Source organism: Rhinoderma darwinii, chromosome 4, assembly GCF_050947455.1.
Source record: "Rhinoderma darwinii isolate aRhiDar2 chromosome 4, aRhiDar2.hap1, whole genome shotgun sequence".
Lineage (NCBI taxonomy): Eukaryota > Metazoa > Chordata > Amphibia > Anura > Rhinodermatidae > Rhinoderma > Rhinoderma darwinii.
The window spans coordinates 322,306,094-322,318,609 of NC_134690.1; the positions used below are offsets into that span (position 1 = coordinate 322,306,094).

Genomic DNA, 12,516 nt, shown 5'->3' on the forward strand with positions numbered 1-12,516 from the left:
GTCGGGAATTACGTAAACAGCGTACCTCTCTGAGCTACGCTGTTTCCGTAACACCCACAGTAGTGAATAGCAGTTACGGAATCAGCGTAGCATGCGAGCTACGCAGTTTCCGTAACTGCCATTCAGTTCTATCGGGCTTACGAAAACGGCGTAGTTCAGCGAGCTACGCTGTTTTCACCTTGATGGTCGGAAAACTGCCGACACAGAGGTAGAACGTGGTTTAGGGGCCCCATTCTTGAGATCGGCGCAGGTCCCAGAGGTGGGACCCGCATCTATCTGACATTTATGACCTATCTTGTGGATATGTCATAAATGTCCATTGTGGGAAAACCCCTTTAAGTATGGTAGCCGGACCCCTCAAGTACACTAACAGCTCGGCATTACATTAATTTGGTTGTGGAACCAGTGGTACGGCCATTTCTCCAAAGTGTCCCAGAAGCCATTTTTAACAGGGCAACGCCAGGCCGCATGTTGCTCATGCTACTGTGAGCAGCCTGCGTGAGCTAAACGTGCTACCATGGACTTTTCTCCCATTGAGCACATATGGGACGTCATTGGACGGCAATTGCAAAGGGAGCTGCGAGCAGCCGATCTTCAGGATTTGCGTGCCATAACGTTCCTCAGACAACCATTAATAATCTCATTGATAGCATGCCAAGACGTGTAAGTGCGTGTATTTCTGCGCGTGGCGCTCATACTTGATACTGAATAAATCAAGATGTTTGGAATATTTTGTTTTATATTTTTTTTTTTTATCAATTGCATATCATTAACATGTCTATCGATCCTGTGATTTCCACAATTACAAAACTTTTCATTCTTGGTGTTGCAATTTCAATGTTGAGGAGTGTATTATTCTAACTCTGTATTGTGTTCTGGCTAAAAATATTAGTTTGCTTATCCTGCTCCCACCTACAAGTGTAAGGGTGTTTGAGCAGGATGACCGATTTGTCATCCATAATGTGACCGTTCTTCCTGCCGGTCTTGTCTGGGGAACACCTAACTAGAATCCACAGAACCCTGATTTGGAAACACTATATTAGTACAAAGGAGGGCCACGTTCAGACATGGCAGAATTTCCGCAAATCGGGGAGGAGTTTGAAAATTGCATCCACGGATATGGGAAAAATCTGCTTGGAAATCAGAGCATGCGGTTTTTCGTAACTGATTTCACCCTTTCAATTTATAGGGTGAAATCTGTGGCAAGTCTGCATCAGAAAGTCCGCTACCTGTTGACTTACCCGAAGACTTCTCATTATGATACAATAGAAACCTTTTTAAAAACATGTATATCCACATCCAGTGTGTGGACGTGTTGCAGCAATTTGGATTCTTCATGCGCTATTTTGAAGCATTCATGACTTGTTTTTACTACTTCTAAAGGCCCTTTTACACCGGCTGATAATCAGCCGGTTGCAGCGAGGGCCGATCAACGAGACCTCGTTGATCGGCGCTCGTTTGTTTCTGTCACACAGAGCTATGGATGGGAACGAGCGGTCGTTACTCCGATCGCTCATCCCCACATGTTATGTCCGCAGCGCCTCTCGCAGTTTACACAGGGCGATGTGCTGCCAACAACAATAATATTTTACTTTTTTAAAATGATACAACCAGCAGATGATCGAGCGTTTGCTTGTTCATCTACTGATCGCTGCCCTGTTTACACAGGGCAATTATCGCCAAAGAGCGTACTATGAACGCTCGTCTACCCGATAATCGCCCAGTGTAAAACCCCCTTAATGTGGCATCCGGCTCTGTATGTCACATAACTACTGTCCGCATAAATAAATGTGTAGAACAAGCCATAAAAAAATTATCTAGCAGACTTACCTTCTCATTGGTCTTAAAGGTGACTTCTAATATCCTGCGATTTAACACTCCTCTATTATTGAGGCGAAAGAAACACCTGTGAGCCTGTGTTCACATCTGCATTGGAGGATCTGTTAGAATGCTCCGTCACCGATCACGTAAAAGATGCTGGAAAAAATATCGGAGACCCAACGAACCTGACTAAATTCAATGGATGCCCATCATGTGACTGATCCGGCACTGTTTTTTTTTTTTGTTCCGATTTAGCTGAAAAATGCAAATCTGAAAATAGACTTAGGTCACTCCAGGAGCCAATTTATACGTTTTAGTGGATCGGCAACATTAATATAAAATAAATAAGCCACTAGTAGCAATTTCCTACATGCATTGGCTAACTGGCTCTTGGGATTTTTCCAACTCTTTTGATTTCTGTATCTTTAGGGCTTCCGATTGTAAAGAGGAACTTTTATCAGGGCTGACTCATTAATATATGGGAACCTTACATATGGCAACATTAAAATTAGTGGAAGATCAGTGGGGTATAACCGGGATCCCAGCGGTGCCAAGAACAAGGGTCCACATCTATGACAGAAAACTGGCTGTGCGTTTGTGGTTCTTTCTTTTATAGTCTATGGGAGAAAGGGAAATAGCTTATTTCCAATAGACTGTAATGAAGAGTGACCAGGGATACACAGCCACTTCTCTGCAATCGACATGATTCGAGCGGATGGACCCCTATGATTTATTTAGTGGATATGCCTAAAATGGGAAAAACTCAGGACAAATGCTATACGTTCCACTTATGTACAGTGCATGGATGAATCTGTCCAACAAAATAGACACGGCTCCTAGCTATATGTGGGGATTCCCATGCCATCCTTTACCCTTCAGCCTTCCAGCACAGTGGAGATGGCTCACACTTTTAGATTCCTTTTGAAATGTTTTTTGTTTTTAAGTCCCAAGAATATTATGTGAGACCCCCTCAGTGCTTACTGAAGTTAGGAAAGTCTTAAGAAACTTCTGATCATAGGCATTTGCACCCACTACTTTAGCTTCGTTATGATGTAAGATATGCTTCTTAATGGTTGCGCGTACTGATGAGATTCCCTTTTTTAATATGAACCAAATCTGAAAATGTTTAAATCCAGAGAGATCTTGTGTGATTTTAAAAGTTTGAAGCAATAACCCCCCCCCCCCCCCCCCGGACATTGCACATCTATGTTTGTTTCTCATCTCTCTGTATGTTCTTCTGTCTTTGTTTCTCCTGACTTCTCTTGTTTTTGCGTTGTGCTAGCCCTGGTGTAATACTGGATGGCTATGAGGTTTGTTAAGGTGTGTGACTGAGACTGTGAAGAGCATGTCTTTAACTCGGATCCCGATAATGCCTGTGGAATCTGATTCTGCCCATTCATAGAGCAACATTTGGCATTTTGGGGTGAGATCTTCAGTGACCCTATCAATAAGCAGAGTCTAATATCCCATAAAACCTGATCCTTCCCTCTTCACCCAGCTGCTGGAGCTGTAAGACTTCTGCCCGTGTGGCCGCATTATAAATGCTTTTACAGAACAGGTTTTCGATGTAAGGACATTTATAAGGAAAATTAAATTGATGTTTTATAGGTGTCAAATTCATATTTTCTTTATATTGGTTTCGTTAATGGGATATTTATGTCAATGCCTCAATCTCCAGCAGACCATTAACAAAAAATAATTGGTGGATTGGGGGAAAAAATGACCATATTATTGGTGTCCCAAAGTGACAGTAGAGTAAATGTAAAAGACATGTCCTTTATCAAGGTGGTCATGTGTAGTAGTAGACTGGTGCTGTAGGGAAGTGTTTAGTGTCTTGTGTTGTAACTGTTCATTTATTTTAATGTTCGCATTCCCAAACTCTTTGTGTAATTCTGCCGTTTGTTCCTGTTGCAGTTTTGTGTCCTACCTAAGAGACCCTGGCTCCCAAGGAGGTCGTCACTTGTGTATGAGACGCATTTTCCCTGGATCACCTAGACCTTGAACTCCGTCAGCAGCCCCAGTAGCTGTATCTGCATCATCAGCCTCCTATTTCTATACGTCAATTGGTATTTTAAGCATGTTGATATAAGTTACCAGCTGTTCATGTTGTCTGTGATAGCCAAGTATTATGAGATCCCAATAGTAATGGTGCAGAATACAGGGAATCTGTCCCTCCTAAGTCAGGGCATGCTCTTCCTACAGTAGTCCAATGTGCGCCTTGAGATTAGAACAAATGTACAGTTTTAGCCTGTTTTTATGTGTTGAATTCTATTTTTACAGTAAATACATGCAAAAACAAAAAAGTCCCTTTTTGATAGTTTTAAAAATGGAAAGAAAGCTGTTTGATATTGTCGTTGTTTTACTGAATAGATGGCGTTAGTCCACTAGTGCAATATGACGAGTTTAATCCTATTGTACAATAGGGATCAAATTCTAATTGCATATATATATATTTTTTTTTTATCGTACACACGTTTTTATTTAGATTTTTATATTTTCAGAAAGTCTCATAATATTTCAGGATAGAGTACATTTTAAGGCCCCATGCACGTGACCCAAAATGCGGCGGCCGGCCGTGCCTGCAATCGCAGGAGCTGATTACGGGCACGACCATGTGCATGAGGCCTAACTTTTTTTTAAATTTACGATTATTTTGCTCTAACATTACCTATATAATCAGTAAAGATAACACCTAGCTCATGTTGCTGTATTTTTCAGTACATTTTTACCAACTCAAATAGTCAATGTATAGGAACCATCAGTATGGCAGCTACTGTTGACAGATCTTGTCAGGTTGACTTATGTTCATACCTGATGCTTATTTGCGCATAAAATATCCTTATAGTCTGATTTTAATATAAAAACTACTAGCAATGTGCATTAGAAATTCATGTCATTGAGCCAACCTGCATGTTGCCAGTTTCCATGTAGCAAGAGTATACTCTTTTTGTTTACTTCTTTACTATGCACAGAATAAAAATAAACTCAAAAAAAGGTGGTGAAGATTTAAGGCTGGGTTCACACTGATTTTTTTGCAGGAAGAAAATCTGCCTCAAAATTCAGTTTGGAATTTTGAGGCAGATTTTCCTCTGCCTGCACGCCGATTTTCGCAGCGTTTTTCACCCGCGGCCATTGAGCGCTGCGGGCATAAAACACAGCAAAATACGCTTTCTCTGCCTCCCATTGATGTCAATGGGAGGTCAGAGGCGTAAACGCCTGAAGATAAGGCATGTCCCTTCTTTTTTCCCGCGAGACGCGAGCGGGAAAAAAACTCCTCCGCCTCTCATTGAAATCAATGGGAGGCATTTTTGGCGCGTTTTGCGGCATGGTTTCTGCGTCAAAAAACTCAAAACTATTTTTGTTGACTATGTAGCCAGTGGTGATGTGATGTGATGTGTTGTGCAGCTTCACCATTGAACCTACTGTTTCCTGCACGGAGACCTTAATGTGACAATTCACAGTCCAATCTTGTGTCCCTTTCTAAAAGAGATTGAAATATGGGAATATTTCAAGCACTTTGTCCATATTGCATTTAAAGGTTTTCCAACACATATTGGTAATTTTCTTAGCAATTTACCTATCTCTCCTTTGTCATAAAAAGTGCAAGGAACGAACTACCTTCGTGTTTGCACTTTATTTATACGTACTATTTGAGTCAACATTATTGATGCCTCCGCAAATTGTACTTGATGCACTTTCACGGGTAGTTCTGATAGTGGAAATGGATTTTGTGGCCGTATTTAAAGCTATGTACAACTTTTTTAACGTTTTTAGTGATTTCAAACAACTTTTAAATTGACTTTAAATTTAAAAAAAAATTGCACTTTTTAAGATACAGCTTCTATATATTCTGTATACATAGATGCTGTATCGTTCCATCAAAGCCGATTCCGTCAGGTCAACTGCACTGACTGCTGCGGTGAATGATGGTCCTGTGTGTCTCTGCGTGTCTCAATACCTAAATTCATAAACTTTAGCCAATTTAAGTTGTTTCAAATCACCAAAAAAATTGATATAATAAAAAATTAAAAATTTGTTCAAAGAATACAACCTATAATGCTAAATTCAGACAAACGTAGAAAAAACCTTGGATGTGAAAAACGGCTTGTTCACATCTGAGGTGCACCCGTGCGGGACGCGTTATCACTCATCCCTCATAGACTAGAGTCTATGGAGGGATGCGTGAAGCACAAAAAAATAGGACCTGTCCTATTTTTTCATGGACCCTTCACATGCTCCGTTGAAACTGTCATGGGATGCCTTTGTAGCACGTCCATTTGACTCTGAATAACGGATGAATGTTTACCTTTTGTATCACTAGTATGGAACCTATTAGATGATGGCAACAGACGTTTCCTCCATTTATACTTCTCTGCATAGAAACTCACCAACCAATTGTACACGTGTCCTAAACACTTCAAATCCCTTATTTCAGTTGGCATCGTATATATAAATTATCTTGGAGATTTTATAAAACCAAAATGTTTGGTAATGGCGGTTGCAAGAAGAACTATTCGGTGAAGAAGCACACTGAGCTGACCTGGACAGTTCTTCCATTGCACAGCACCTTTTGCCTGCATGTTAGTGGTTGTAGTATATTAGAAAAACAATCTTCTCCCTCCCACAAACAGCGCCACTCTTGTATGTGGCCTTTGTGAGGTATTGCAGCTCAGACCGTTAAGTGTCTCCGGCTTAGCCTCACTGCCTGCCGTGTTTTACTTGTACATGCAGGTTAGATCATTGCACATTTATTGCTGACTCTTAATAGTCAAGTAACAAAAAATTCCTTCAATTTACAGTGTTATATGTATAGTCTAATGAATACAAGATATGGGAAAAATGTAGTGAATGAACGGTGGCTACCCATACCTTGAACTGTCAGTGTTCAGTATCGCTTGATTTGTCTGAATTGTCAGCCATTTTGAACCTATCGTCAATTGTCCGGTGTAATTAAAGTGAATCTCCTTCCACGTTCATGGCTATTGGGTGTAGGTTAAGAGTTTTCCATTGTTTGCCTCTAGTTCAGTGCAATTCTTTCTTGAGTTGAAGACCAGGTTAATATGAAACCTGCCTAACCCTATCAATAAGACTATAGTTGGGTATCCCTAGCAACCGCACTGCCTGTTTAGGGTTGGTTTGGCACCATGCTGACACCAAAGTAAGATTGGCAACAGTTAATCCTTGTCTTTTCCCATTTCTGTCTGCAGTATTAATTTGTGTTTTTGTTTTTTTTCTAAACCCGTGTTTAGATGGATTACATCTTTAATAAACCTTTTATATAAATCATGTAAACAATGCCCTTTTTTTTTATTTTTTTTTCAAAACTCTAAAATTAATATTGATCTTATTTCGGTTTTATATTATGTTAATGTTAAAGAAGCAGGGGTTTAATTGCAAATGTCACCCGGACATATACAACTTTCGTCTGAATTCAGCCTTAAAGGAACACTGGACAAGTTTGATACAATATATTATGCCTGGTTCAGTGTCCGCAGGAGTAGATGCATTACACAGGGATTCTCTGTTTGAATCCCTGTGTCATGCTCCGTCCCCTCAGGCCCTGAACTAGCCAAAATACAGTTTTAGGTCCCATGCACACAATCGTAAAAAATGTCCATAATTACGGGCCCATTCAGTTCTATTGGCCGTGGACACCTTTCCGTATCGCTATGGATAGGTGTCCGTGCTGTAGAACCGTGCCGGGAATTATGGAGCATGTCCTATTTTTCGTATTTTACGGGCCGTGGTCCCATACTTTGTATGGGAGAACGGCCCCAAAATGTGGGTGCGGCCTGCGGCTGCCTGTTGACACAATCTCGGGCCGTGATTATGGGGCACGGCCATGTGCATGAGGCCTTACTCTGTTCCTTTTTAAAACATTGTTTTTTTTGTTAAACTGAGGCTTCGATTTTAATTTCTACTTTTTACAAATACGGTAAGAATACATTCAGGTGTACTGAAGTGATGCTTCATAAAGGAAAAACGCTACTGCATCAGAAAACTGCGGCTAACCGTTAGTCAACTACACATTGATTTGCTGTGTGTTTTGCAATTATAGTAAATCACGCTTTTTGTGTTTTGTTTTTTTTGTGGTCTTTTTTGCAGCAGTTTTTTTTCCATAAAAGTCAATAGAGATAAAATACAAGGGAGCAGCTAAGAAAAAATCCAAATCGCCCTTACAACTGCAAGTTTTTAACAGCATTTCTTAAAGGGAACCAGTCAGCAGTTTGGAGCACTCGGCTCTATTGTACATGATGGGGAGAGCTGCATAACTATACCTATGTTGTCGGTTAGGTAAGTTGCTTGACCGAGGAATCTCTGTTTTGATGTCCCTGGCGCTGCGATTGCAAGTGCTACTCTGCTCAGAGTGACTGTTCTAGCGGTCTCCTGATTGGACTGGCAACAATCAGTCCAGAGAGCCCGAAGCACCGAACGTGAAGAGGCCGTCTCCGTTGCTCTTATGATCGCGGCCCTAGGGACATCAAAACAGATTTCTCTGTCATGCAACTTGCATGACCGACAACATGACCCCATGCTGTATATAGCGCAGTCAGTAATTTTAAGACCTTAAAACTGCTGACCTGTTTCTTTTAGATATAGCAGCAGCTAAAATGCAGAAACTTTTTTTTTTTTTGGAACGCTTGGTAGTGTGTTGCAAAAATTTCTGCAACTGAATATCTGTTCCGTACTCCTGAATGGGGTTTTTGTTTGCAGCATGACCTTTTTAGAACCCTATTAAGATATAAGGGGTGAATTTCAGTCGCAGAAATTAGCACAACATATGAGCTTCCCATTTGAGATATTTACGGTCCTCGTTCGAGATCAGGTCATCTGGTGTCTTGTGTGCAAGTTGTAAAACTTCATATTCTTTATATACAGTAGATGTTTTGCACCCCTCTCCCACCTGAACTCCGCTCATTTTATCTGTAAGTGGATCAACACTTAAGCAGTTCCTTTATAGGATTCTAAATCCGGTGATAAACCTAAAAGCGGGAAAACCTATTAATATAATTGGATATTATCTTGTGTTTGGAAAAGTGCCTTGAACGTCAATCTCATTGTCTTCTTTCGGCAAACCGGCATTTCATAGGTTTTACATTAATGTTTTTACATTTTCTAAGAAAACCCTCAAGCAAAATTATTAACTCAATGGTCTCCTTTGCTTTCGATTACGAACACGTTTTTTATCATGCTTCTTAAAATATCCAGTTGTTTTCGTCTAATATTATAGCAAATACGGCGTGTTCATACTCTTAAACCAAAGTGTGCCTCTAGTGTGAGGGAATACAGGCTTATATATGCTGGAAATACATGATCTTCAAAACCCTTAGATACTCACTAAAAGAATCCACTACAGCTCAAAAACTGCAGCCGTCAAATTATAAATGTTTTTTTTGATGGGCTCCAAGGGGATTGGATTTTCCTGTAAATTCCCTTCTCCAGCTTCAGAGCGCTCCTGCACTTTCAATTTACAGTTCCATATAAACCGGTTTACCTCCGATCCGAAGATCCACTTAGACACTGAGCAAAAAAAAAAAATGCCATATGCCATGGCATATTTATTCAGTTTGCCCTAATTGTCATCTACCCTCCCAGATAATGCAATAACACGACTGGAAGAATTGCTAGTGACCACAGTTATTGTATCGGCTACATGTAAGGTCGGCATAGTCACCCATACAGGAAGTCATTGACAACTAGGGAGAAAGTTTCATCAGAACAAGCAGGAGGGGGGGTGAAGTGGAAGATGCAGCAGGAAGTTGCAGAATATTTTATTAGTGTTCGATTATATGGAAAAATTATATTGAAGTTGGGCAGAAATTTCATAAACCAGTTTGTTTTCGTCAGTTTATCAGGGAAGGATATTTTGGATAAACTTGAGTTGCTGGCCAGCATTACAAGCCATCTGGTTGGTTTGGTTTTTACTCGGCTGCATAGCTGGCAGCGCCATCTTACGCAAAGACCATGGCTAGAACGATGCTTTTACAATTATAGAGCACTTATCGAAACCCAGAAGGGGGATTGGGATATTAAATATAGCAATACATGGTTTTGTAAAGGGAATAGTAATGTTAGTCCTGTAAATAAATGCATGTTTACATTAGGAATAATAATGCTATGATGGCTTTATAACGCATTTCAGAGGGGTCGGTGTTGGCAGACCATCTTGATACCCTTTATATAGGCTTTTACTGTGTAATAACAAACACTATTCTTACACCATTGATGCTGCGCTTGGCTTATGAGGTCCACATGTAAACCGGGTTAGAAATGGTTTTAGTCGTTAGTACAATGGCTCTCACCCATTCAAATACATTTAGAGTGCCAGACATTTATAGGGCCTACAATAAATATAATATTGCAAATTTCTAGTTGTAATTGAGTAGAATTCACTGACATTCATTAAGGTGCCTCCAGTATCTGAGATTTTTACAACATGGACTTGCAGTTAAAGAGTAGCAAATAGCTGGAGTGTACTGTCCTGTTAGAGGAACACTGAGGGCAAAACATATACTCCGCGTTCTATCTAGTGCAGGGGGTGAGGGGGCGGTGCATGACACAAGGAGAAGTACACCAAAGAGAGAAGCCCTGTTATGCACCTCCGAAGGCGCTGCACTAGGTATAATCCGAAGTCTTCCTTTTAACGCCAAATCAGGTTATAAACTATAGTCAGATATTTATGTCGAAAGGCAGTAGCGGCTAATCCTTTCTTATGCCTTTTTGGTTAAAACTATTTTTATAGCAGAGTTGCTGCTAAGCTGAGATCACCTCTCCCTGTCCTCAGACCCCTAGTATGCGAGCAGTGCCAATGTACACTAAGTGTGGGAGGAAATGATCACAGTCAGACTTTCAACCATTTAGGAAAGCAGAAGTAGGTCCCATTATGCCATCATTGCATCAGCCCAAAATATTGCACCGTTTACGACAATTTTAAGACCGCATGTAGGACACATTAACCTATTCATAAGTACACCAGCTGGTATGGCATGTTCCACCCACACTGTTCATTATCAATAGATCAATATCCAGTTTATTTGTTCTTTGAAGGTCTGGGTGAGACCACATAAAACAGATATATATTTTTTTTTTTTTACTTTTAACTGACCATAAAAAACATTGTTATATTCAGTGTTCTACCCATAAAATGTGTGTAAATAAAAGATTTTGTATGCTGCTGCCTGATTTTTTTAATTTCTCATGTGTTTCCATTTTGTAACCTACATACGTTGCTAATACTTTATCTCAATTCTGTGTATTTTTGGTGAGTATTATTTTTCCTTCATGGAACGCAAAGCAAAACCAAAATAAACTCAGAATAAATGTGCATCTGTGTCTGAGATTTCTTTTCTATCTTTTGTGCAAATAGATTACCATCAACCAGAAGTGATATTTAATGACCCCTTAACGACATGCAACTTAATAGTACGTTGTTGTTGTTGTTGTTAAGGACTTAACGCAACACAATGTACTGATACACTGTGTTGCTGATGCAGGCTCAAAAGCTGAGCCCGTACCATTGCCATCGCGTGTCCGGTGTATATTACAGCTGACACCCTGCTGTGTGGCCAGGACTGGAGCTGACCTCCGATCCAGCCGATTAACTGCTTAGATGCAGCGCTCAAAAGCGAGCGCTGCATCTATGGTGTTTCCTAGCAGATCAGAATCCCGCAATGCAAATTGCGGAGTTCCGATGGCTGTTCCGGCAGAACGGAGGCCTAACAACTGCCTCCTGTCTGCCAAGTACGGAAGCCTGTGGGTCCCGCCCGGAGGCGGGGCCTAAAAGGCTTCCTGCTGCAATAGAAAGATGGTGTCCGCTGTATGTTACAGTGGACACCGTGCTGGAATGGAGCTAGCTCCGATCCCTGCCATTAACCCCTTATATGCCGTGATCAAACGCGATCGCGGCTTCTAAGTGGTTTGTAGCGATCGACACGATTTGATCGTGAAGCTGCCGGTCGTTACTATGGCAACCTGAGGCCTAACAATAGCCGCCTGGTCTGCCACGTACGATAGCCTATTAGGCCCCGCCCAGAGACGGGACCTAATAGGCTTGCTGTCAGTGAATGACTGACAGCTCTAGTGCATTGCACTACGTGTGTGGTGCAATGCATTAGAGTAAATATCAGAAGTGTGGGATAAAAGTTTCAAGTTAATAAAAACAAACTGCCTTTTCTTCTATAAGTCTTTTATTATAGGAAAAAAATTAACACATTAAAAAAGGTACACATATTTGGTATCACCGCGTCTGTAACGACCCGAACTATAATATTACTTTTCCCGCGCGGTGAACAGCATTGTTTTTTATCACCACCCCTCCCAAAACATGGAATAAAAAGTGATCAAAAAGTCCCCCAAAACAGTACCAATAAAAACTACAACCCGTCCCGCAAAAAACAAGTCCTAACACAGCTTTTTGGACTGAAAAATAAAAAAGTTATGGCTCTCAGAATATGGTGACACAAAAAATAAATAACCTTTTTAAAAAAGGGATGTTATTGCGCAAACGCTGCAAAACGTAAGAAAAACTATATACATATGGTATCGCTGTAATTGTATCAACCCGCAGAATAAAGTAAAATTGTCATTTATAGCCCACGGTGAACGTCGTAAAAATAAGAATAAAAAACATTGTCAGAATTGCTGGTTATTGGTCACCTTGCTTGCCAAAAAATGGAATAAAACGTGATCAAAAAA

General features: G+C 40.6%; 1 protein-coding gene across 2 annotated transcripts in view; it reads left to right on the forward strand.

Moving 5' to 3' along the window:
• Positions 1–11,129, forward strand: part of FEZ2 (fasciculation and elongation protein zeta 2) — a 100,365-nt gene extending 89,236 nt beyond the window's left edge. Inside the window, exons 9-10 of one of the 2 annotated variants that reach the window (XM_075862779.1) lie at positions 3,104–3,141; positions 3,736–11,129. In XM_075862779.1, the coding sequence (XP_075718894.1) occupies positions 3,104–3,114 (11 nt within the window). In that variant the 3' untranslated portion in view covers positions 3,115–3,141; positions 3,736–11,129. The remainder of the gene's footprint in view (positions 1–3,103; positions 3,142–3,735) is intronic. The other variant, XM_075862778.1, reaches the window with a different exon arrangement.
• The last annotated feature ends 1,387 nt before the right edge of the window (positions 11,130–12,516 follow it).